General features: G+C 35.7%; 1 protein-coding gene across 10 annotated transcripts in view; it reads right to left on the minus strand.

Moving 5' to 3' along the window:
• The window catches only part of LOC134527858 (piggyBac transposable element-derived protein 3-like), a 72,646-nt gene that overhangs the window by 25,920 nt on the left and 18,785 nt on the right, over positions 1-27,941 (minus strand). For 3 of the 10 annotated variants that reach the window (XM_063360831.1, XM_063360829.1, XM_063360827.1), the window contains exon 2: positions 227-27,892. The exons of 2 other annotated variants lie outside the window; for them this stretch is intronic. In XM_063360831.1, the coding sequence (XP_063216901.1) occupies positions 12,835-14,247 (1,413 nt within the window). In that variant the 5' untranslated portion in view covers positions 14,248-27,892 and the 3' untranslated portion in view covers positions 227-12,834. Of the gene's footprint in view, positions 1-226; positions 27,893-27,941 lie in introns of those variants that run through there. 5 more of the 10 variants (XM_063360834.1, XM_063360833.1, XM_063360835.1 and 2 more) reach the window with 4 other exon arrangements.

Below are 27,941 nucleotides of genomic sequence, written 5' to 3' on the forward strand. Positions count from 1 at the left end.
CAAGTTTTCTGCAAAAAGAAATTACTTCTTGTGAATTGAAGTCCTTAGTGGTACCGATGGCCATCAAAGGAAGAATTGGGAAAACAAATACTTTTTTAGCAGTATTTTTTAAGTGTAATTAGGCTATGTATATATATATATATGTATATATGTGTGTGTATATATATATATATATATATATATATATATATATATATATATATATACATACATATACAGGGCTAGATTTTAAGGAATATTTTAACCTGTCCAACGGACAGGTGTAATCGAAAATTTGCCTGTCCGCCATCCAATTTGCCTGTCCGCTGTTTTACCCAAATAAAAAAAATTCAAAGTCGCTGAAAAAGTGAGAAAAAAGGATTTTTGCTATATTTTGCACCTATTTTTATCACACACTTAACATCCTTATTTAATCATCATTTTCAGACGAGTCTCTGTCTGAGTCAGAGTCACTGCACGAATTACTTTGCTGATTCTCTCTTGAACATCTTCGATAAGGAGGCTGTAAGGGTCGACGTTTTCTCTGAACATTATGATACCAGAGATTGGTACTGGTGCTGGATCAAACTCACTTTCAGAAGGTGACTGTATTTGAACACGCATGAGGGCAGACAGTGTATCATCATTTAGACAGTTTCGCCAGTCTGTCTTTATAGACTTCAGTCTTTACAGACTTGAGCAGCCCGTAACAAAAACTGATTCAGATGATTTTGAATGCGTTTCGCAGACTTTGCAAAACATTTGTTTTGTTTCTGTGTCGTAACGAAGCCAAAGAAACTCGGAACACCAAGACGTTAAAAAGGTACGGGACCGAGCGATTTTGTCATATTTAACATTATATTCTGACTTGTCCTCGTCCGTTTTTCTTTTCTGGTGGTTTTGAAGCACCAGTAATGAATTTCCACAATGTGTAACGCAGTTAATTAAATACTTAAACAATCGCAGTGACAAGATAAACTGTAAAATATTACCGTGTCCTCTGTAAACAAGTAATGTTTATTTTTTGATGCAACAGTTGACAGGCGAATTTTCAAGCAGTCGTAGTCACATTGGCCACTATCAGCTGCATCTGGAGTACGCCGTGAAATGTTAACCACGCGAAAACGCTTTTCTGTTAACAAACTATGTTAAAGTAGAGCAAGGAATTAGTAGAGTCGCGATTTATAAAGACAATAAATTTAAAAAATTATATTTTGAAAGTATACAACGGTAAATTACGTAATTGTTGGCTGCACTGCAAACATGGCAACAAAAACAAACATCATCGGTGTGAGACGTTTTGCATCTCTAGCATACGAATACGACTATGTTACGTGAATCATGACGTGAATGTAAGATTTTAAGAATTATGATTCAGAATATTTCAGCACGGTTTGTACATAACCTACTTTTTTTCCCGCAGTATACAATAGCCAGAGTCGTCCGTCACAAAAGAGCAGCCATTATTGTTTATTTCTAGATATTGTCAAAGACGTTTTATTTGCGGTCGTGGTCGCATAAATGTTATTAATCACCTCTGCTGTATTAGTGCGTGCGAATAACCTCGTCGTCACAAGTTGCACCTGTCCACCGGACAGTTGCCTTTTTTATTTTGCCTGTCCCGGGCAGGCGGACAGGCGCTAAAATCGAGCCCTGTATATATATAATATTTTTAAAATCATATCTTAACGTTTATACATTTTTTTTCATGAATGTAGTGTCTATTTTATATGTGTTTAAATATATGTGTATATTTTTATTATTTGGTATTGATTTTGTGATAATGGCTCTAACATCACATGAATTGATGTCTACTACATTCGTCCTGTGTTTAATGTATCTCAGGTATGTTCAGCTTATTTAAATAATTCTTGAAATGTGAATAATTGATTTAAAATGGTGATGTTTAATTTTAAGACATACAGTGTAACATGTATTATATATATTCATTAATATTAATATATATTGAAGTGGAATTTTTTTCAGATTGAGCACTTTTAAAGAATACACTGAGTCTCGATATTGGTATTTTTATAAATAAATTTCATTTGTTACAGTAGTTATAATGTAGAAAAGCATGTAACATTTACATTAATTGCTGTCAATTTCAAATAATAACCTGATTCCTATGTATATAGATAACAATGTATATAAATACTGGAATAAGTGCAAGTGTGTAGATTGTAAGGTGTTAAAAAGCATTAGCAGTGGTATGTATCATACATGTTTGTAAAATTATTACTGTAAGTGCAAATCTGTAGCTTGTTAAGGAAGAAAAAGCATTAGGAATAGAATGTATTAGGAAAAAGATGCAGAACACCAGTAATTACATTTAATTTTGGCATCATATGTTTGCATGTATTAGTTCAGATGATGTTCTGTAAATAATGTTGTAATACCTAATGCATTATAAATTAGTAACATTCACATTAATTGTTGCCTACTGCTTTAATCCTTGCATTCTTAACCTCTTCTTGTGGTAATTCTCTGCATATTTGCATGCACTAGTTTGTTAGTTGATAATGTTGTAATAATGTATAAGAAACTACTAACAGTAACAATAATTGTTGCCTAATCCCTTAATCCTCTGATTACCATCCTGTCTCAATGAAAAATATCAGTGTATTTGCATGCATTACTTTAGTTCATAATGTAATAATGTATAAGAAATTACTAACATATACTTTCATTGTTGCCTAATTCCTTAAACCTTGATTCCTATCCCCTCCTGGTGGAAGTTCTCAGCGCCTACTCGTGGCTTCCACTGTGCAGCAATGTGAAAGCAACAAATATTGAAGTAATTGACCAGAAATATATATGCGGTTAATTTTTTGAAAATAATTTCATATATGGATAACCAACTGAAACCACCCCTCCAGGTAACGCTGATCAATTTGAATAGTTTTAAAGTATGTCCCTAATGAAATAGGGCATCTTTAAAATAAGATGTGTTGTGGAGTACAAGTAGCCGTATTAAATACAGGGACGGGGACATTTGGCCAATAAACTGAATAAGTCAACTGTAATGAAAGAAATTAAGACAATTATATCCTCTTGTGTTCATTGCATATTATTATGGCAATTAAAACAGAGAAACTAAGCAGTGGTTGTCAATCTGTATTAAGTTAAAAGTATTTACGATAGATTTTGATAGATTTTTGCAGATTATTTTTCATTTTTGCATGCATTACTTTAGTTACTAGTTACATTTTCACTATTATCATGAAAATATTGAAGGTGTTACTTTGAGAAAAGGGAGTAGTTTCGGTCTCATACTTCACATTGTTGGCTAAGTCTGAGAGTCATATTTTGAAACAGCAGGGTGATTGTTGTGTATCCAGTTCATCCCGTAATAATTATTGAATGGTTGTGTATATATTGTTCCTTTGGTAAATGATGCTTTAATGTAGCATATCGAAGGATCTCTTCAAAGTCATGTTGAGAATCACAATACAAACTGACGTCCCAAGTGCTCCCTTCGCTCGCACAGGTCGTTATGTCCCCTCGTTGCCTCACAAGGGTGTGGGCGCAGTGAGCGAGTGTAGTTTGTGGCACGTTTTTCTCGGGAAGCCGGCTCCGGAGGGCACGCAGCGATGCCACGTGGCGACGTCACGACCCGAGAGTCTCCGCTCTACAAACATTTATCCGGCACATTTAACAAAATAGCAAAAATAGAGTAAAGTTGAAATTCTGAACTTTTTTTTTCCAAAAAAAAAGTTGATAATTAAATTATGTGGAGGGTTATTGTAGGATCACCTAGCAGGAACTACTTTCTAAGCTATCTTGGTCGAGGCCCGTCGAGGACCGATGGAGACTAGGCCATGAATTAGGATGAATTCTTGGTTCAATAAACCGGTGACCAAGGACAGGGTACCCAAGGGATGTACGGTTGACTCATAAGTGGATGTTGTTCTCAAGTAGGAAGTTAGATAGCACATGCTTCACAAGTAGACGAAAATAACACGGAGGGGTACGCCATTGGGAATGGCAATTCTAGGTCACCAAGTTGATTATTGAGTTTTATTACATTTTGGACGTTACGACATTCGAACAATAGATGATTTTTTAGTATTTCCTTGTATATGCTGATTTGTGTTGGCAGGGTTTGCCTCTCAAAAGTTAGACTGACCAGTTTCATGGATACTCGGTCATCTTGAACATCTATTCTGATATGTTTGGTTAGGCGCTCAGCGTTTATTAGTTATTGTGTAGCACATTCGTAACTATCTAAAACTTCTTCTATGCTAATGTCTAAGGGGATACCATACATTATGCCATGTTTTCGTGTGAGTCCCATTAGAATGCTTGTGTGAAGATTTAAAGTGCGTAGAGTGCCTGAACCAATGAACTGGTTGGCCTCTTGTGCCAAACAGAAATATATTTTCAAATGTTTAGGTCACGCTTGATGAATTTGCGTGATATTACGGTTGGGGTGGTCATTTACCAATAGCTATTGGATATGTTTATCCGCTTTATATCGGTACTTGTCGCTGTTTCCATTCTACCATAACTAATGACATCCACTAATAGTTCATTAGAGAAGATCTCCAAGTTAAACACGGTGTAAGTTGACATGTCCGCACACACTCCAAGTCAAAACAAGACTGTGTTGGCCTTTAACAGAAATATGTACAGTCGGCCATGAGTCAATTAGTAAACAGATATATGATTTTAAAAAATAAACCTAAAATTCTAGATATTAATGCAAACTAAACCAATCTCAGCCTAAGTCACCTTTAACCTAATTTATTGACATAATATTTTTCATATGCCTCATCTACACTAATATTATAAAGCTGAAGAGTTAGTGTGTTTGGTTGTTTGTTTGAATGCGCTAATCTCAGGAACCACTGGTCCGATTTGAAAAATTCTTTCAGTGTTGGATAGTACATTTATCGAGGAAGGCTATAGGCTATATTATATTATCAATACTATTAGGGATCCTTACTAAAAGTCCAATTTAGAATCAAATGCATTGGAGGGGGTTAGATACAACATGCAGTACACGTACGAAGTGTGTGTTGACAATGCCGCAGGCGCTAGAAGTTTATTTCCTTTTGCCTATTAACATTGTTGCCACGCACTAGATGCCTTATCATTCTTAATTTTCCCATACAAGTAAAAAACACCCGTGTGATATTAACAACGAAGGAATCAGTACCCTCATAAGAGTTCACATAGTATTTAAATACTTTTTATCACTTTAAATTGCAAACCTAAACTATTGTTTGTTTTCCTCTCTCTGTGTTTAGTTTTTTTTTCTTTTACTAGAATTATTTTTATTATTTTTCATTTTTCGGACCATCAATAATTTTCCTCTCCCGTTACAATTCTGACAAGGACTTGTGTATATATATGTATATATGTGTGTGTGTGTATATATACAGGGTGTAAATGAAATGGCGGAAAATCTCGCGGATACAGGTAGCCAAACCTACACGAAGAAGAATGGGTATAGGAACCACCCCTCTGTTGCCAATAGTATGGGCGCAAAACCACTGTGAATGTAGTGTTGAGGAAATGGTAAAGCGAAGATAAATCAACAACCACAACTAATAAAACGCTGACCTTCCCGGATTCAATTCATATGCATGACAATACGTATGCAGGGAATAAAATGTGACCACAATTCCATCGCATACGTAGGAAACATGGCGTCGCCTCTGTTACTATGCACGTATTACTGTACCTGTACGCCTGTTCTAAGCTATCGTTGTGAAACAATAACAGGAATGACATAATGAACATAAAAGGTCCTCGTACTTTAACACGCTCAGAAAAACTATTTCTGAGATACAGGCACTCAAAGTCGGAGCATTATGACAATGCGGACAGGTAGGCAACACGCGCAGCCCGCACGTCCTGCGAGTTTAATCCATACAATAAATAATTACAGCATTACACTTACTACTAACTACGTCCCGTCTGCACCCTGCCCCTCCTCCTTCCATGGTGTCACGTTGTTGTGTACCTCTCGGTAATACGTCGTTGTACGTCGCTAGTTTTCCCCACACGCATGTCACCACGTATATATATATATATAAAAGCGAAATATCACTCACTCAATACTCACTCATCACGAGATCTCTAAAACTATACACCCGATTGACTTGAAATTTAGCATAATTACTCATTTTGTGATGTAGACGCTCACTAAGAACGGATTCTGCGGAAATCCGATCCCAAGGGGAGTTTCAGGGGCGTAATATATAAAAATTTCCAGTTTTTGGTAGGAAATCACCATGGCAACGGCTGTTGCTTTGTTGATGCTTCATTCGTCTCTATGGCAACGACTATTTCATTGTTAGTGCAGTCCTCATCACCATTGATATTTTGCGGGTACTTATGGGTGGTTAAAACCAGGCAACAGTGGGTACTTTGCATGAGAACAGGATTTTGCATTGTTCATGCCTTCTGCGTCTCCATGGCAACGGGCATCGCGCGGCAGTGGCGTACCGACAAGGAGGGGCATGTATAATGAGCGACGCAAGAGTGATCTGCCTGTAGATTGCCGTAGTGAAGTACGGGTACATCAGTTGTACGTTGCGTGCACGAGTTGGGAAACCATCGGTGCTATTCATTTTCTCTCCGGTACATTATACAGTATTGTAATAAATTTTCACTGAATTTTTTTTTATTTACCATTACTGTAAATAGGAGATGTGGCTTAATTTTTTTCCATTAGTATAGCCGTGCGAAGCCGGGTCGGGCAGCTAGTAGATTAATATTATCAGAAAAAAAATTATAAGATACCTACATATATAATGACATAACACAATATTGGTATTTTTCAACAGTTCAAACACCAATAAGGCAAATCAAGAGCGAGCAAACTTAAAACTATAGTAGACATTATATGAAAAAAATAAAATAACGTAAAACAACCTCAAAATTATATTTTGGATCTTGTAGGATCTATATCATAGAAAAAGATTTATCATGTGGCTGTCAAGTGGTATTTACCAGGGCCAGTAGACCCGAACCTAATGCGGGTTGCCATGAATCTGATATGTTTTTTTATAGTACTAGGTGTGCTTAATAATCAGTAATATGCTACACCTGTTACAGTTTTTATTTTTGAATTTACATGCCTTCAAACATGGCACTTTGATACACTCTGGAACTTTATAGTGGAATTTTAAGGGCAAATTAGTAGACACGAACCTAGTGACGGTCAACTTGTAGCTAAAATGCATTACAATGGTAATTTTTATTTTTATTAATATTATTTTTAGCATTTGGCTCTTAATGTCATTTTTCCACCTTGTACTTTTGCTGCCTTTCCTGTGTTTTATCGCACAGTACCATAACTATGGTATGTGTTCCGATCTGAAGCTGGGATTCGAAGCTAACTTCAATTCAGTCGACATCTGATACGGTTTCCCACTGGCGATGAATTTCGCTTGAACAAGCTGCGATTTTACAACATTGCACACTTTCCCGATGTTACAGGAGTAATTGACTGCACTCACATTAAAATCAAAAAAGCCGCGGCGGTGCTCGGGGAGAAGTATACAGGTAAGTAGGTAAACATTGTTAAGGCATGTTGAAACATGTTTTGTGACAGACCTTAATATGAAATGTGAACTGTGAGATAAAATGTAATAATTTGTCTAGTTTGTATTTATTTCAACACTTAATACAATATTCATTTTAGCACATAGTTCTTTCATGTAGCTTAATTGTAATGTATTTCAATTTGTCAAGAGCATTTTCTTGAATCTGGTAATTCTGAAAGCCACCCTTTGCTATGTAAAATTAAAATCCTCAAATTATTGTGTTAATTTCCTGACATTTTTGTATTATTGAATTAAATTGATACCTTAAGTAGCTTTGAGTATTTTATAGCTTTTACAAGTTGTAAGGATGCGTGTATGTTATTAAGAAAAAGGTCTGTTTTGCAAGGTTAGGTACATGTAAATAACCTGGAAATAGTGTTATTGGTTAGGTCACCTACATGGTAATTATTCCATATCACCTTACCAAGTTCATTCCTTGGCTCTGTTTGAAATTACTACGTCAAAAGATCCTTGACATTAAACCTAGAATTTTGCTATACAAACAAATCATGTCACAGGTCTTGTGGAAATGCCTTTATTGTGTGTGTTGAATAAATATTATAGTGTTTGCTACTTGACTTTAATGTATGTAATGAAATAAACTGTCTATTTTTTAAAAATGTTTTAGGAATAGAAAAGAATACTTCTCTCTTAATGTGCAAGTTGTTGCCGGGGCTTCCATGTAAATATTCAATATTGTGTGTCGCTGGCCTGGCAGCGCACATGATAGTCGAATATTTAACAAAAGTGGGGTGCAAGCCAAATTTGAAGATGGGTGTGTGCAGGGACTGCTGCTGGGGGACAGTGGTTACCCACAGTTGCCATACCAGAGCAGGCAGTCCGTACAGATGCAGAGCAGAGGTATGACATATTTCATAATAACATTAACAGCATTTTTAAAGCTGCAAGTGTGATTAAATTAAATAATGTGAAATATAATATATTTTTTGCAAATGTGTCATAACTGGACTAATCTCCATATAACTCTTAAAGCTCGCAACTAAGGTTCTGCGAAGCTTCGAGAATATCGAATCTCGAATTGAATCTCGTGTGGTTCGATGAATCGAATCATTCATGCCATATTTCACTTACATAAACCATAAACACAAACATAATATCCGTGTGTGCACACTCTCAAAGGCACTTGTGTGGCATTAAATGCAATGCAACAAATTAATAATGTGACGAATCAACCAACATTATTTTGCTCTTTCAGTAATAGCTATTCATCTCCATCATAGCGTATTTATTTCCGATGCCGCTAGTGTGTTAAGCCAATGTTTACTCTATGGTTTATATTACGCTATCCCGCATGTCAACAGCAGTTCTGGAAACAAAAGCCAGAGCTAGTTTGCATCGCGCCCACCAGGATGCGCTAGTGATGACAAATTTATTCTTCAAAGAAGTACAGGTCAGCACTCAGTGACACATCTTGCCACAAACAATTAATTCTGCAAATGCTTCTGTTATTGGATGAACTGTGTGTGGTTGATAAACGTGGAAAAGACATTTCAAAGTCCATCTGAAGCCAAACTGCGGCACGCCACAGTTTGACTACAATGACCTCACACACACAACACGAGTTAATAAACCTAACCCAACACAGCAGGAAATCGTTGTTTAATTTAAGGGGAACTGCACCGATATCAAGGAACAAAAGTTATATACACCAGGATCATTTTATTGAACTTGTTATTAGTTACAACAATTAATATATATATATATATATCTTTGGTTTTACAAATTTCATGGAATTGGGAGCAATTAAGGCTCAAATCAATTACAATGCTTTTGGTGAATAAGATTCTTGCACACTAATGAATCCCTAGGACATAGAGACGTACTTAAATCAAAAATGTACTATTCGCACTTCCGCAAAATAATAACATGCTTAAATATTGTGTTTAATACGGAGTTCTACCATGATGATATCTCAAACGGACATTTAACTTAGCCCTACTAACTCGTGACGGGCCTAGACTTATATGTGACCTCAGATAAATAACCTTAACACAATAAAACATTTACGAGACGCATCCCTATAAAATACATAAGTAGAACTAAACGTTGGCCACGCGTGAAACAAGATAGTAAAGACCACAGGTCACCTAACCCAAAATGTAATACCCTAAACTACTAGGCATGAGCCATACGATCAACTGGAACAGAGCTAGTGTAATCGAGCCGGGAGGTAAGCACCTCCGACTGCGCACATCACTGAAACTAGATGTAACCTAGCCTTAATATGTCAGCCACTCGGCGGTAGAATTGGACAATAAGCCAGAACGATCGTCACACGACACCTACAGCATTTAAGTCTTTAAACGGATAACATAGCATCATAATGATGTAACTGTTAAGTGCAGACGTAAATATTCAATAAGCAGAGAAGCATAGCTTCGCCGAGTGCTGACAATAAGCTAATCAACGCGTGCCGATGGACTGATTCCCTTCTCAAGAGAGAGAGGAGGCCAGCGACTGTAGTAAGCTACGCGGCGCTTATATAGGTCTCGGAAACTATGACACGAGGAGCGCTGGTGTCGCTGCCGGAGGGGGAGGAGAGGTGAAAAGGAGGGGATGGAGGGGAAAGGCATTCGGAGAGGAAGGGGAAAGGAGGGGAAGGAGCGCTATCATCGGAATCGGCGATGAAGCCATCCGCTTCACATCAAATGCTTGTATGGTTGGAAACTCTCTCTCCCTGCCATTTTAAGTATTTGGGAATGCTTAAAAAATAAAGATTTTTCATTTTTGTTAAAACGAATGCTGAACCAGGATGCTTTGGAAAATTTCTTTTGCAAAATACGTCAGCGTGGTGGTAATTGCGACAACCCATCTGCAAATCAGTTCATGTCCGCATTCAAGCAACTATCCTTACAAATTCAACTTCATGACTCGTCAACTGGAAACTGCTCATGGGATTCTGACCAGTGTATTTTGAGTGTGAAGGATTTGTCTGATACTGTATTGACATTTTCTGCTGTACATATGAAGTCGGATTACAGCCTTAGTGTCCAGACTCAAGATTACAGATACATTCAAATTCCAGCTCAAAATGGTTTGTTGTTTGTGGCAGGATATGTTATGCGTAAGTGTTTGCAGAAACATACCTGCAACAAATGTGCTGCTTTTGCTAATGAAAACTCAAATTTGAATAGTTCTTCTCAGTTATTTTGTTATTGTAAGGCCTATGAGAGTGAAGATAGAGATTTTGGTGGTTTATGTATGCCTTCCGAGTCATTTGTCACTTTTATCAATGAAATGAACCAAATTTTCTCAGCTCTCTTTAGTGAAATGCAACATCCTAATTTAGGACATACAATACTTTCCAAGTGTTCCGAAGTTCAGTTCTGCCACCCCTGCGCTTCATTTCCAAAGTTGTATGCCATGAAACTGTTCATTCGTATGATGATTTGCTACTCACTGAAACGTGTCAACAAGGATAAAAAATTGCAGTTAAGCTTGGTTAAGTCAAGGCGTACAAATAGAAAACTTGTCAAGGTTATGCATTCTTAATGTAAGGAAGCATTTATGGTCATTCTTTTTTTAATTGTCTTTGATAGAATTTCCTTACTTTGTTTGTAAACTATTTCAGTTATTGTTCATGTTGCAGTTTGTAATATTACCATCATAGCTAGCCACTTGTCTATAATTGCCAACCATGTTATTTTGTTAGGACTGCTAAATATTTTTGGATTTGCCTAAGCGAATTTAACTGTCTTAAATTCAACCATTCACTCTATATTTACAGATTAATACATATACATACTTGCCAACTTTTCCAAATAAGAATTAGTAAAACTCTCGAAAATATTAAATTTTAGCGTAAACTCCACGCGGCATTTTTTCATTTAAAAAATAAATGATCCTTCAAATGCATATATATTTGTTTTAAATATTAAAAACACCCTATTTCTAAAATAAACCCATAAGACATTTACTAAAACCCACTTAAACAAACTGACAAACACTTTAGGCCTAAACACTGATGTTCACACATTTCATCCAAAAATTGGCATTAAAAGTGTACCTGATTAAAATTTTTGCAGTACCATAGGCTTAATTACAATAAGGATTAAGTTATATCCTTTTTTTCAACTATTTGTTAAACATCACCAATATATGTACTAATGTAGACCCTCAGATATTAAAACACATTCAAATTATAGTAAAATTTTTAGAGCACACATAAAAAATATTCTTATGACTAAAACTGTAAAAAAACTTATATTAATTACATGAAATGCAGCAGAGTACTATTGTCACCAGTCAGTTATAAAATAAACTTCAGCACAATCTAGTTCACAAAATGACTCCCTGATTATTACTTATTACTAAGTCCTAGTTATGTGTAACAAAAAACCGAAGACTTTGATGAACTTCCGAAGGAAAAAATAATCATTACTAAAGGCCTGAACACAATGAAGCAGACCGACAAAAATGTCACTACCAAGTCCCAAACATACTGATAAAACACATACAAAGAACTAATAAAGATAATGTTATGAAGGTTGGGAAAAAAAAGTCTTAACTACATCTGTTACTTTTTTAAGTAGTGCTGTTGCTTTCTTAGCCTTCTTTAAAAATTGTTCACTGAACATGTGTTCAAAACACTTGTCTGAATGTTTGCTTTTTATTACAGAAATATTTTCCAGTACTCTGGTTGATAACAAAGACCTAAACTGGGACCTATTCTTTTTCACCAGACTGAACACACGTTCACACTCCGCGTTGCTGTGTGGTATTGTCAACACACCAAACATTACATTGCAAAGTCTGTCGTACTTAGGCTGCCCACAAACATTTTTTGCATGTGATATACTAACCCATTTTTTCACTACAGTGTCATCTTTAGGGACTAACAAATCTATGTTTTCAAGTTGCAGACTGGTAAACTGGCTTTGAAGAGAATCCAAGGCTGATTCTCTGGTTTCGTTCTCATCTACTGGTAGCAAAAATGGAAATAAGTCTACGAAAAACTTGACATCACAAAAACTGGTATTTTCTACATTCTCCACCGATGCTACTCTTGCTTTGCTAATAAGTTCATCTTTAATGGGAAATTTGTTTAAAATGTAATCACAAGAAGCTGCAAAATAACTTCTGACAGACGAGAAAAATAGTTTCTTATCTTTGTCATTCAATGTATTAACAAACTCTGATGTTGCTGTACCAACTATCAACTCACTGTCTTGCCTCTGATTATCAGCATGATGATACTTTATATCAAACAAAGATGAATTTTTAAATGCAACTGGTTTGACAAATCGAAGTAATAAATCTTTATACAAATCACAAATTAATTCTCCCAAAATATGAATCTGTGGATGTGAAGAAGAAACAAGCAAAATGCTTTGTTCACAGATGATGATAAAAACATGAACAGTTTTTCTTCAAGACTTAAACTGCCACTGGTAATGTTTACGAGAGACTTTTGATTTTCTGATCTAACTGAAGGAAATGTACTTTTACCTTCATTATGTGAAGTACCAGTTTTTTTGGTAATTATCTTATCTTCACTTTCTGAGTGTTTCCTTTTTAGGGAAAAGCCCTGTTGTGAGGATTTAGATGACTTTGAAACTAATGGCTGAACTGAATGATCTGAAGCTGGCTGTTTTGGTATTGTGAATGAACTTATCCCCACAGAACATGATGGTTTCACACATTTTACTTGGTCTTTGAAAAAACTTAACAAAGGGTCCCACTGCTCTACTAATCTTGTCAAACTTTTTCCCAGGGATAACCATTTCGTACAGACATGTTTTAAAATTTTTCTGGTTTCACAACCATGCAAGTTTTGGAATTTTTTAAGGCAATCTTTCCGCTTACCACTCTTTTCAAGGTAATAAAAAATGTCGGTCAAAGCCTCTTCAACATTCAGTGGCAAATTGTCAGTACCCTTCTCGGCAGCTAAATTAATGCGGTGACAAAGGCAACCCATCACAAAAAGGTTTTCTTGTCGATTTTTTAAAACCGCAACTACACCATTTTTCTTACCCATCATAACTGCCGCATTGTCTGCCGAAAAAGCAATCATGTTTTTTAAAGGAATATTGAAACGTTCAAGTTCGTTTATGATTAAATTTCCAATATTTAGTCCGGTAGAATCGCCCTGCAAATCTGGCAGTGAAAGTACAGAAGACACAATGTTTTCAATATTTTTATCAAAATACGTCACAACAATCGGGTACAATTTGGAGTCTGTATCGTTTGTACCATCAGTTGACAAAGAGAACGGACCTGTTTGCAGATGTTTAACGACGTCGTCCCTTGAATCTTTCGCCATTTCTTCAACAATTGCAGTTGTTTTGGTCCGGCCACACGCATACTTTTGTGCTTCTTCTGATTTCGGAAACATTTTCCGGAATAAAGGGCCCGCGTGGTCTGCTGCACTTAATGGAACGTTGTGTTCAATCAAAAAATACGTAAACAAACACTCGGCACGTGTGACGCTATCTTCGCTTGAACTGTTTGTGAAGAACGTGCTGATTTTTTGGCTGTTTTCGGAATTTTGAACGTTGCCTGCATGCTTATTAGATTTAACATGAAGTAATATGTCACTTCTTCCGCCATGAGAAATACTAATATCGCACCTACACACACTGCAGAATGCATATTTCTGACCTTTGTCCGACTTCAAAATGAACGAGAATTCTTCCGAATAATCTTTACGAAAACACTGCCAATAATGTTTTTTTACGCCACCGCCCATTGCAGATGCTACGCAATCAATCCATGCCAAATAAAAACCACCCGAAACGCTTACGAACAGACGATCAACAATAGACAACACGATATCAAAGACACAACATGGCGGCGTAACCAACCAAAAACGATTCGTAAACTATCAAGCGTTCGATTTATCGATCGACTTGGAACAAAATAGGTCGCAACAATCGATATCAGAAGTGTCAACAAAAACTGGAAAAATTCGTAAAAAATTTATAAGATTCGTAAAATCGTAAAGACGTATGTTTTTCGTAAATTTTACGAAAAAATCGTAAAAGTTGGCAAGTATGCATATATAGTAACTAATTGGGGCAATTCAGAAAACAATAACAATATTTTTATTTTTTAGAAATAAAGATCTTTGAATCCTTTGTTACAAAACAAAATATGAATCTTTTCGACAATTCTTTAAGAAATTGACGATATCTTATAGATGTAGTTGTATACATGAGTTCAGGTGTTATTGTAATATCATATTGGCCATAAGTTTCCTACTTATGTACTTTATTTTTGGAATGCATATTTACATAACTTCTGTTTGGTGAAATGTTGATTTTGTAAATAAGTTGCAAAAATGCTTAACCTTTTTATGATAATGTGCATATTGAGTCTGGATAATTTACTATAAGAATGGTTTTAGTTGCAGTGTTCACAGCATAAAAAAAATTAATTTTCAATTTTAATACTTCTGTTTAACCTAAATGTTTTCTGTGTTGAACTGGGTTTTGTTATTGACCTCTTGATATTGTATGAACTTTATGCTTTTATTTATTAAGTTAAAGTGTAAATAAGGTGGTTCGATATAAATGTATATTTAGAATGTAGTAATGTACAATTGACTTGCTCCATACCGCAAATACAGGGGTCAAACGTAGTGAACTAAAATAAAATAAAATAAAATAAACATCTTTCTTTCAACCTAATTGTATATTGTAACAAAAGTGTTCATGTTTGTTTATAACTCGTAATAGCCTGCCATGTGTAATCATCTTGTATGTTCTCCACCTGGAGCAGAATGCTGCTCAGGGTGATAATTGTAAATGTGCTATATTTCTGCATCTAATCTTGAGAAATAAATAAATAAATAAATTAGGTATGTCATATGGCCACTTAGCTCACTACGAAACAATATAGGTTCAAGTAATATTTGCCAGGTGTTTCAAAATTTCAGTAACTTTCCAGTAGGCATATTATGGAAATTAATTTCATTTATATTGGAATAAAAATTTCAGCTTCAATATAAATAGCCTTGGTTTGAATTACCTAATTTTTGTTTTGGGTGGTATGTGTGTGCCTTTTAAATTAATGTGTACAAAATCAAGTTAGCTACATTTGTTTCTTCTAATTAAAAGTATCTACATTTCATTTTTATATTAATTTTTTTCTTTAACACAGTTTCAGATGGTTCCATTGGTGTGACAGCAATTTGTCTGAATTAATTTACGTGTACTTTTGTTTTTATTTTTGTAATCTGTACAGTTATAATTTGTATTCACGTAAATTTTGTGTTTTATTCAATATAATTTGTAATATTTTTTTTGTAGAAAAGACATCTCCCTATAGTGACGTTACAGTTTTTCGTACATTTCATAAGAATCACAGGCTTCTTTGTCGCTTTCTTGTCCTGTTTAAATGCTACCTCTCTTGGTGTCAGTTGATGCAAACATATCGTTTAGGAGGTAGGCCTAATCGTCTTAGGCTGCAGGTAAGTCTCTTAATTGAATCAGTTTTTAACTATAACATATTAGTTTCACGGTGACTGGTTTTTGTGTGTTTTAGGTGTTCAAAGTGAGTATAAATGGCTTTGTAGCACATGTTTCCCTTGGTTTATTTTAATTTAGAGAAATCATGGATAGTTGGCACTTTCTTTTCTTGTTCTTATTACATGACTGTCTTAAGGTTGGGCAGATCTGGCCCGGATATGAGCTAGCGTACATTTTCTTATCCGTGATGTCATATGTGGGCGAGATGTACTTTTTTCATGTGGGTACATAGTGTTGAGTAATGATTTCATAACATTGAAACATAATCAGTTGTTACCTAACCTAAGGTAAACCTAACCAAACATAATTGTAACCTAAAAAACCTTATCCCAATGTAATCTAACCTTATCATACTTAACAAATGAGGGTAAATGTTCCGTATTGCGTATCCAGGTGTATCCAGATTTACCTTTGAACCTTGATGGCCGGATCCTGATGGCATGATCCTGTACAACTGAACCTGTGGTACATTATGCTTTTTTTTTAGCAGTGGGGATGAGCGTAGCGCCGACTCATTTTATAGCGCGAAAGCTGATATAATAAAAAATTATTTGTAAGATAAATTACATCAGGTTTCGCGCTACGCCTCAGTGCTACGTGTCTCTCCCACTGCTAAAAAAAAAAAATAAGCATCATGTACCACAGGGTCAGCTGTACAAGACCGTGCCATCAGGACCACAGGGTTAACTTGGATACGCAATACGGAACTTTCACCCAAATGAGATTAAGTTAGTTCTTTAGTAAAAACAGGGATTTTTTTTCAAGACTTTTGCACGAGAAGCTATTCCTGATATTTACTATATAATTTGAATTTATTGCAACAGGTTGAATACCTACTGTCCTAGAACTAGGCCTAATACTTTCCATGCTTTACTCACTTAGGTACGTACCAAAAGAAAGGAATGATTAGTGTGCATGTCATTTGTGTATTTGTTTTTTTTTTTTTAATATTTCTGGAGGATCAAATGCAACAATTTTGATATAGGTCTTCCCACTATTTTTTCTTGTATGCAGATATGGTCATGGATTGTGTGCTGTATAACCTCTGATTTCACGCAAATAAAATATATCGTAAGTTGCCTATGCAAACACGCCGTCACACACGGACAAATAGGCTCGTCACTTAATTAAACACACTAACACAACAAAAAATCACCGTCTCATAATACTTCACCACTAGCCAATCTACGCATGAATCCTAACTGAATACATTCGTTACGTATGGTCCACGCGTTAAACCTTAATGGCAAATTGAATATAATTATGTGTCGAGTAGATATTTTACGGAATAATGATCCATACTTCAGGAAAACGTAGCATTCAACATGTGTTTATGAGCAGCGCACACGCCACAAACATGGCGGCCAACTTTTCGACTGTCTGCTGTCGAGTTCGCGCCTCTATTTCGTCTCTGGTTCACTTATATACTCTGTGGCTTCATCAGCATCATGTGATTAAAGTAGCGTGCAATATTCTTGTACACGAATCCCATAGCTGTGGTACACATACCCCAATACTCCGAGTGTACTACAGGTATCGTATGTAACAGCGTCCAACAGACACAACTACCGTTGATAAAGGCATCATAGTTATGATACATAATGATAAATTCGTCTGAGCGTACCACAGAATGCGGACTCGTAAAATATCTTCTTGCGCAGTGTTTTGTAGTTACTTGAAACATTTACTGCCACATAAAACCGATACTATTGAATGTTAATATACTCTAATGCGTTAGTAATTCATGTTATTCACTTTTACTCTATTGCAGGACAACCAGAATCTACTTAATTATTTTTTACGTTGGCTCGGCCACGCTTGTCTACCCTAGCAGTGTACCGTCTACCGTGGCCATTGTTTTACTTTATTGGACATGGATACAGGACAGATTGCAATGGAAGACCAAATTACCTCTAAGCCTGAATCGGTACAGAGCGGCAGCACCCCGCCAGAGATTGAGTCAAAAACAAAACGAAAATTGAACACGGCTTTGTGGAAACACTATGAAGCTGTGGATGAAAAAACAGCAATGTGCAAACATTGCAAAAAGAACATCAAAACTCCAATAAGTAATTATCTACTTTACCGAATATCGTGGTTATTTAATTTTTTTGTTAACTAGAAGCGTGCAGCAACATAATATTTTGACTTTTTCTGTGCACCATGAATAAAAATTAAAAGAAAATATTAATGTTTTAATGAGTAATTGCTGGTATCATTGTTAGTTAATTTCGCTTAACTAAAATATCAATTTTTATACTGGATGTTAAAATCTGTAAATTGTTTACATTTAAATTTAAACGTTAATGTGATTTCAAAGTATATAGGGATTTTGTTTTTATGTAAAATTCATGCAAATATGCAATACATTGAATTATTGAATGTCTGACCTGCCCCTCTAGGTACTATAACGTGTCTTATTCTTCAAATTCAAAGATGCCGTGTAACTGAATACACTGAATACCTAGCTGAAAAAACTCAGTCAAGTGCCAAACTTCTGCAGGGAAAAAATTCTCATGATTCGAAAAAGATTCGAGGTTCGGGAATCTTTAAAGATTCGATTCGTGATTCGATTCGAGACAAAAATCCTAGATTCGCAGAAGCCTACTCGCTACAAAATTTGTTGCTCCAGCACCTTAGCTTTACTCATTTCTAAACTTCTCCGTAATTGTTTTGGCAAAGTGAAATATGGTGCAAATAGACTACAGCAAAGTTTTGTAGTGCAAACATCTACTATTGTAAAACCACCAAGCAATGGAGAAACATATTCTTCTACAGCCAGATAGTTATTGTTATGAACATATTTTAATTATTGTTAAATTAATGTTACGTTTTGGAAATTATATTAGATAGTTAATCTATACATACAAATAATTGTTTACACACACACACACACACATATATGGTATTAGTACATTCTTTGAAAGTTATTTGCACTAGGGAAGATTAATTTAAAACTTTTGTGACATTCACCATTGCTGGTTTACACTGTGATATGAAGGTTGTCTCTAATGAATACAGTGTGAACCAGCATGTTTTACATGTGTGTAACGTACATATTATGCGTAGTAATGATACACATTAAAGTAATCACACAGGTACAACATGGCTCATGCTCGGACGAGGAATCTGGTGGAAAGGATGTTCAGTGTTTGGAAGCAGCGCTTTCCCTGCTCGCAACTTGTTTTACGAAACAAGCTGCAGACAACAGCAGCTATCGTTGTCTGTACCATTTGTTACAACATTGGTATCAGACACAATGACTATGTGGAAGAAGCTGAGCTGCAGGTGAGAAGTGTTTTGTTATATACTATTAATTAGTATTGATGACACCTGGGTTTTCTTCCCTGTAACTTAGTGTATTATTTGCAAACGAAGTGCATTGTACAAATACTTGTTCAGTTTGTGAATTGCAATGATGTTTATTACATATTACTTCCTCTTTGAAAATATAAATGTTTTTGTACCTATACATGTGATATATAAACAGCTACAAAATAGGAACACTGCACAAATATTTAAACAGGCAATGGCAATAAAAATTGAAGCAAACTAGACATCTTGGCAGCCAAGGTCAATTGGCGAAATCCACCTGAAGAAATCTGCACATGAAAGGCTCGACTGTTGCTACATTACAGAAAGTGGCAAACCATAGCATGCCAGATGAAAAGCTTTTTGATGTATTTTTCTGTGTGACAGTTGATGGTGTCTTCTGTTGTTTATAGACAACTTTTGTGTGTGTGTGTGTGCGTGTGTGTGTGTAAAACAAATATGTTTTATAATTGAAACAAAGCTAAGGTAGAGACCATTTACACTATAGTAATGATAAATGTACCTATAAACAATTTTTGCCTGCATTCTAATATATTGATTGGTTTGTTACAGGCCAACAATGATGTGCCAATTCCACCAGTTCCTCTCCGACATGGGCGCGCCGTGGCCATCAGGAACGAGTTCATCATCCGGCATTTCAATTAGCTGTTTTTAAATGATTTTTTCACACATTGTTTCATGTGGCTTTTTGAAATCTGTGACCTTGATCTTACCGTTTAACCTCTTAATGCCCAAAAACATTTTTAAAGCCGAAAAAAAGTTTATATTCGGATTTATGTTCTTTTTAACATATTTACAAACATTTCAGTATATTACATATTTTTTATATTGACAAATAATTACAGATTTAGGTATGTGCCAGATGTGGCACAATGGGATGCAATAGTAACAATTAAAAAGTCAATTTGAGTGAAACATAAGTCCATGCATCCCACTACTTTCCACATTTACATGTGAAAATCAACATAACAGTTTTTTTTTTTTCAAACATAAATGTAAATTACACTTTATGAAAGACTTGTCTTTACACATTGGGTGGCGGCATCGTTGGCGATCATCAGTAAATAGTGGCCAATGCCCTACTGCATCTCGCCGAACCAATGGAGAAGGAATTGATTTTGTGGGACCTCGATGCATTTTAGCTTCGTGCTCTCTTTCAATGCTGGTGCTCGAAGTAGAAGGCCTTCCTTTCTTGACCACATCCTTTCCTTGGCTGCAAAGAGATTCTGCAACTTCAGTCTTGAATCTGAGAAGATCCATGATGATATTCCCACTTAAACCTTCTTTCTCGCAGTCCCTCTTATACATAAGCCAAGATGAAACCATGGCCATGTCCACAAAATGGAAAAAGAATCGAAGATAATATTTCTTTGACCTTATCTTTATCCGATAATAGCTGATCAACCCATCAATCAAATCAACACCACCCATAAATTTGTTATAAGTGGTTATAGCTCGATCTTTACATCAACTGTGGTCTTGTCCTTTTTTTGCAGCCTCTGTACTGTTTGAAGGTGATGACAACTGTCAAATGTTATGTTGTGGCCAAAGTAACACCTTTATTGTCATACCACTTGATGGCCCTGATTGGGACACCATCAATCTGTGCTTCCTTTTCTTCTACAGCTCCCCTTCCCCTTTTTTTCATCTCTTTGTCTGAAGAAAACTCCAGGCCTGGAAAACGATTTGTACGTATTGTGCCTAAAGCTGCAAATCCCAAATTGGCAAGGGAAACAAATAGTGCAGGCGAGGAATACCAATTATCAAAGTAGAATAAATAGTTCTCATCACAAACAATGTGCTGAATCAACCGCAAAACAACGTTTGAGCTTTTTCCTACATCTGGCATATCTTCAGCAGGTGTGATACAACCTGTGTAGACTTCGAAGTTATGTACAAGACCCTTGCTATTGCACAACACAAATATCTTATACCCCCATTTATGTGGTTTATTAGGGTTGTATTGTTTCAAATACGATTTTCCTTTGAATGGGACAATTTGTTCGTCTATGCAGAGCATTTGCTCTTCAATGGGTATTTGCTTGAATCTGTCTTGAAGGGAATCAATTAGTGGCCTTGTTTTGAACAAATGATCTCGGTTAGGATCAGTAACTGAAGGACACTGGCTGTTGTCGTTGAAATGCAAGTTGGACTTGAACTCTTCCCACCTGTTCCTAGACATTACATCTGCTACTTTCTCAACACGAGTGCTTCTTCCCCAGAAAAGCCTACTTCGAGGTAAACTGTAAATACTCATGTATGCACAAGTGCCGATGAATTGTTCTATTTCTTGTGCCACTGTATTTAGGGATTTGTTTACATCATTTTGGACACAGTACAAGTTGCTTTGAGTTACTATGTTATCAATAACCTCCACATCGAAAAAATACCTGAAGTAATCTACTGGCGATGAAATCAAATATCCTTCTGGTTTCTTATTCCAATGAGGAATTGGTGTTTCACTCATATTTTCTGGAACATCATGCCATACTGATGGTACTCTGTAACATTTATTATCCTTGGCTGGCGTTGGGTTGTCTTCATCTTCAGAAGTTTCTGTCTCACTAGTAGAAGAGAATCCTGAAACAATTATATATAATTATTCAATTATAATTTCTTGATCAAATAAAAATTTACTTTGACGACAAGAAACAAATAAATACAGTCCATACATGGTAACTTCATACGTCTTTGATCAAACTGATCTTTCACAAGTGTAAAGTTACAGTGAATGGACTACAAAAGTAAGTGTTTACCATTATTAGACGAATATATACGACGCCTATTCTCATTTGGACTGTAGTCGGGGTCTTCGTCAGTGTCATCTGCAACACTATCGTCGCTGCATTCAGGAGGCACAATAACAGTGTCTTTGTTTATTTTTCTTATCCTCTCCATCTGAAATAATAAAATAAACAACAATCAAACACTTCGTGTTCTGTAGGATTTTTTCCCATACATAACCTACATAAACTGCCCAATCCAATTTATATAACCAACTGTAATTTATAGAAACATCAAACCACTTTTATGAACTCAATGTTTTGTAGGAAAAGTTTCCTTCAAAACTAACCTAAAAGCAAATAGTTATATACAACTACCCAGAGGCCCACATATGGCACAAACCTAATATTGTCAGAATTTATGTAAAGAAATGTAATTTTTATAGCTGCTAATATATAAGCACCTTATTTATGAACCAAAAAACAAGTTGTGATTTTATAGATAGTTTTACTCACCAATATAATTATGTACAAGCTTTGAAACTTGAGAATCACAGCTGTGTAGCAAAAATGGCAGACCTATAAACAAAACAAACTAAATGGTTCCAGTTTTCACCAGCAGAGTGTGTTTTCTACTTGTATTCCAAAGAGCAACATTCCACAGATAGGCCAACAACCCAAAGACAGCAAAATTGTAAAAAAAAGCATTATTGAAAAATATTTTATAGTTAGTGCCACATATGGCACCCTGGGCATTGTTTGGCTGGAATGAATATTTTATGATTTTTGCACTCAGTGTTATGGCTACTTATGAATAATTCCTATTAATGTGTCATATTCCACCATTAAGCAGTACAATTTTCAGCACCACCAAGTTGAAGTCTTTAGTATTTACGAAATTTGGGCAAAAGTCCATTACCTAGTTAGTCATTCAGTAGGCGTCTGTGAACCACGTGCAGTCTGCCAAACCCTTTATAATGGTTCACTGTCTTAGTAGGCTGCTTTCTTCAGTTTTACTTACAAAAAGTCTGGACTTCTGAAAAAAAAAAATATATATATAAATAAATAAATAAATAAATAAATATATACACAAACACACACACACACAACATACAGTTGCAATGAAATGTTCATTTATTACTTTGTCATGTATTCAAATAAATTGTACTTGTGAGCGATAACTTCATGTGAAATAAGTGAGCCTCACCAAGAATTACCTCATATTACTCGACTTGAATCATCGTGACACATCCTTGAATTATTCCACTTGCATATTTTGTCTATTTCATTAAGTGATGTAACTCTACGGTATTATCAGACTAACTGAAACTGTTTGTTATTGTTTTACGTTCGAGGTTAATTCCGCTTCCCGGACTTTCGGCAGTGTTTTGTTTTGTTTCTCGCATGGCGGCATGCGCAGCTCGTGCTGCGTCGTCATGACAACTGCTGATATAAATAATTGCGCGGCTTTTGGAACAGCTTCGACGAGCCTATGCTTGTGTAATAGTGACATTTTATTGGCCTAGTTAAAAAGGACGCTAACGTGTCGCGGCCGTAATTGGCCCATTTCAAGTAACAATTTAATTTAGGCAAGAGAGAAGAAGAAAGAGTGGAAAATGACGCCATTTGGTGCGTGGTGAAGTTTATTCCCTCGGGGAATATTTATACGTGGCGAGGCTATTTTCGGCGTTATTACTGTGAAAATTACGTCTGCATACAGGGCAATATTCAGCGACGCCCTGACATTGAATGCAGAGGGCTTGCATTCAATTTACGTGAGTTACGACGTATTTTCTGAACGATCTTAATCGTCCAGAGTTAAGGTATGGCCTGCATCATCTTTGTATTGGGACGCTAACGTAATTTTTACCGTCAACTTAATTGAACAGTATTAGGACAATCTATAAAATAATATCAAATTACGTGACCATTTATTTTCTGTAAATATCGGCAATTTATGTACGATCCACAATTTATTCACACACAAGTTCAGAGGTCCAGAAGATAGGAATTTCATGCTCGAGCAAGCCGGAGCAAACCCCAAAACTTTTTAAGTTGTGAACACTTTCAGGAACTTAATACTTTTTATTTATTTTGTTTAAGAGTCAGGTTGTCTATGAAATCCCATAATCTGGACTCATTTAGTTATTTAATATTTGTTGGTTTTGTTGATTCCATGACTCGAGGATTTTCATGCTATGTTTAATTCAATAAAAATAATTATTGAGAGTATTATTTTATTGTCACATGTAGAATACCTTTGGCGCCCTGTTATTAATTCCTGCAATAGGGTTCATACGTAAGTTTAAAAGAAAATATTAATTTCTTCAAGTACACGTTTGTGTACAGTGATAAAACTTATGTATTCACATTTATACCAAATGTACATGATATTGAATTGATAGTTTAAAAATGTAAAACATCTTTGAGGGATTTGAAAGTGTCTACTTTAACGTTAAATACTTTGTGGAGTTTAGATTTTGACTGTGTTATATTGATATTAAAATAAATTTACTACTTGAGTGCAGAAGTTGTGGACTATAGATTCCATTCAAATAAAGTTGTTTGTGCTGATGGCATGCTGTTAACCTCTGCTGTGCATGGTGTTGCTGACCACAGGGAGTTATAACACCGGGAAAGTAACTAGTTTTCTAAACTGTAGCTTGTTTAAGGGATTGTCTGCCCCTACAGGAAATGTTTCTGTCTTGTATGTTGAGTGCAGCTGTGATATATGCATAGGAAAATTTGGCAAACTGTTGACTTGGTAAGGCCTCAGATATAATTTTTGAAGATTTGGTGGTTCTTCAAACATTAATGGAACAACATTGTTGGTAAAATTATATCTTCATTTGTTGCTAAGCCATTCCATTGCAGTTTCTTTAATCCTTCACATACCTACAGGCCCTGGCATTTTGTTTCCAACTTGTAAACAAATGTCAATTAAATGAAGAAATTTTACATGAACCTTCTAATAATGCAGCCTTCTACAAATGTCTGAGTAAAGAGGTACATTTGTTTATATTTTTGCTTTTCGATTATTTTGTATTATAACTTGATGAAATAGGTAATGTTTTGTTAAAGGTATTATTGTGCAAACATATTTATGTTGTCTCAAGTTTCATTTTGTTTCAGTTTGTTAAAGGATTGTATTGCAGGATCTTATTTCATTTTACTTTTGTTTAGTTAAAATGGTTTATATCTTAAGAAAGAAAAGTAATAGAAAATATATTTGTTTAAAAACATTTAGGTATACAGGTGTGGTGAAAACAGGTAGGAAACTGTGAATTCAACTATTATGCAAGAAACATTGGGAATCAGTTGGTAAAAAAGGGTTTCATGATTGAAATACTCTTAATGTGTTGGGTAAGAAAGTTTCCAAATGGAACATTGAAAATTAGTTGATTGTTTTGCAGTTCCTGTTGTTACCGCCAGTCGTGGCTCCACTCAAGTGCTCGATGCTGCACCTCAGCGGCAACGTGGAGTTAAAGCCCTTCGTGTGCAGAGCAGTTAGTGGGCTTGCAGGGATTCTGTTGTGTCATCATCCTCGGTGGGCATGACCAGGAACATTCATACATTCAGGAATTACATTTTTCGTTTACATCATATTGAAGATTATTATTTAATGATTTTGCATGTTATTTAGACAAACAAATTTTAGGGAAATTGTGGGCAAACTTTGCCTAAGCTTGTGGTAAGCATTGAAGACCCTCCACTCCTGATATTTACTTACAGTTTTGGTAAAAGATTAGAAACAATTAGGTATTGTTGGGTCCTCTTTAATGAGAGTCCTGTGTTTTACCACTGAACTACCCTTGTTTGTTTCAAAAAAATAATATTCTTCTACAATGTTTTTATTTTTGACAAGAAGGGTAAACATATGAAAATAAAAAAGTACAGCTACAAATCTTTTAAATGCAATGCCAAAAGCAAATATTTTACATTTTAATATTTACCTTGTTACAGATGTTTTAATTATATAATTTTTTAGCTTACACACTGACATTCATTTCAATTACCTGGAATATGACGTGATTCTTGAGGCACTTTGATCCATCATTCTTACATACATCGTTGAAATGCTGGTCATAAACAAGATACGTGTCGTACACTTTCATCTTCTCTAGGTAAGCTAGTGTCGGATAATTAATCCTCTCTAACCAACAATTATAAACTTCATTGCCACGTGGAAAACGATGTCGCACCGAAACTTTGTCCCTACATTCAGGCACACAACAAGGTCTCTTCTTCCCCATTATGGAAACATTACGTTTAAATAGGAAAATCACAAACTCTCTCTTTAATTTAACCTGAACGTAAAACACGTCTCGGCTGCATGCTTCATGTTTGCTTCCAGCACGGCCTAAAGGCTGGATTCCACTGAGGCAACAGTTCAGCAACATGTAGCATGCGGCCGGCAACTTATGTTGCTCTGTACTGCATGCGTCTTTGTTGCCGAGCGAAAGGACATGTGATATGCGACATGTGTTGCCACGTGTAGTATGCCATAGTTAATTTCATCAAAGCAACAGTTTCAGTCAGAAAGATGTCTTTGCAAACAATTGCAGCGGCGGCATACCTTGTCATTCAGCGTGGTCGTAGAATAAAACAACCCAAGTGGTGGAGGCGAGCGTTATTTGTTGCTGCAAATGAAGATCAGAGTGCATTTTTCGACAAGTTATTGGCAGACGATGAGGCACATTTTAGGAATTTTACACGAATGAGCAGGGATGATTTTGATTTGTTGCTAGGAAAGGTCGGACCAACAATTGAAAAGTGTGACACAAATTTCCGCGAAACTCTACCAGCAAAGGTTAGATTGTTAGTTACCCTACGATTTTTGGCTACTGGTGACAGCTATGTTTCTCTGATGTACTTGTTCAGAATTTCTGAGCTCAGCATATCACGTATAATTCCGGAGGTTTGGAAGGCTGTGATTGATGCGTCGAAAGACGTCGTAAAGGTAAGTAATAAATGAATACTATACCACAATATATATTCAATATGTATAACAATGTGATTTATTTGTATGCACTACATTTGACAAATAATTGTTCATACTCAGATTTTCATTAACAAAAATGGAGGAATTTTATAATGGCATAAAGAAAAGCAAAGTTGAAATGTTAACATAATTTGAATAAACATAAAACAAAACTGTCGTAATAAACCAAAATGTAATAATGCACTAAATTTGACTTCCATCTATAGATTATTAATGTTCAATGCCAGAGACGAGTACGTTTTGCTGGTATTTGATATCACTGTCTACTTGATGATGTGATTGCTGTGTTTCCTCCTCAAAGTCGGATGGCACTGTGTCCATGGAATGTGTCATAGGCTGCCCAGGTGTGATTGAAAAATGTAGTGGTGAACGTTGCGATTCCACAGGAAATAAATATGAAGTATTCGTTGCTAATGAATGGTGTGACTCTTCAGAATTCTTGTTGAACACAATATCAAAGTTACCACAAGCAGCTTCAAATAAAACATTACTTATTTTGTGTTTTGTAACTATTTGTACTCTAGGCGACAATTTTCGCAATTCGTTGGCGACATATTCACCATATACTGAGAACTCGTCTCTTGCCACTGAAGACTTCAGTATCTGGTAGGCTTCTTCTTCCCGTTCTTCTTGCAAAGACTTTTAGTTTCTGTTCTTGGAATGATAGTTACTACGTACATTTTGCTGTTTAGGATACTGATTTGGGCCCTGAATTGTTTCATTTTTATGTGGTGAATCACGTGGTGACGTATCCACTCGCTTGGACATTTCAAAACCAAATCCTTGTTCTGTCTCTGGAGTCCTCTCCTGAAATAGAAGAAACATATGCTAACTGTGTATGAATGTTGCTATATTT

The sequence above is a fragment of the Bacillus rossius genome, chromosome 1 (assembly GCF_032445375.1).
Source record: "Bacillus rossius redtenbacheri isolate Brsri chromosome 1, Brsri_v3, whole genome shotgun sequence".
NCBI lineage: Eukaryota > Metazoa > Arthropoda > Insecta > Phasmatodea > Bacillidae > Bacillus > Bacillus rossius.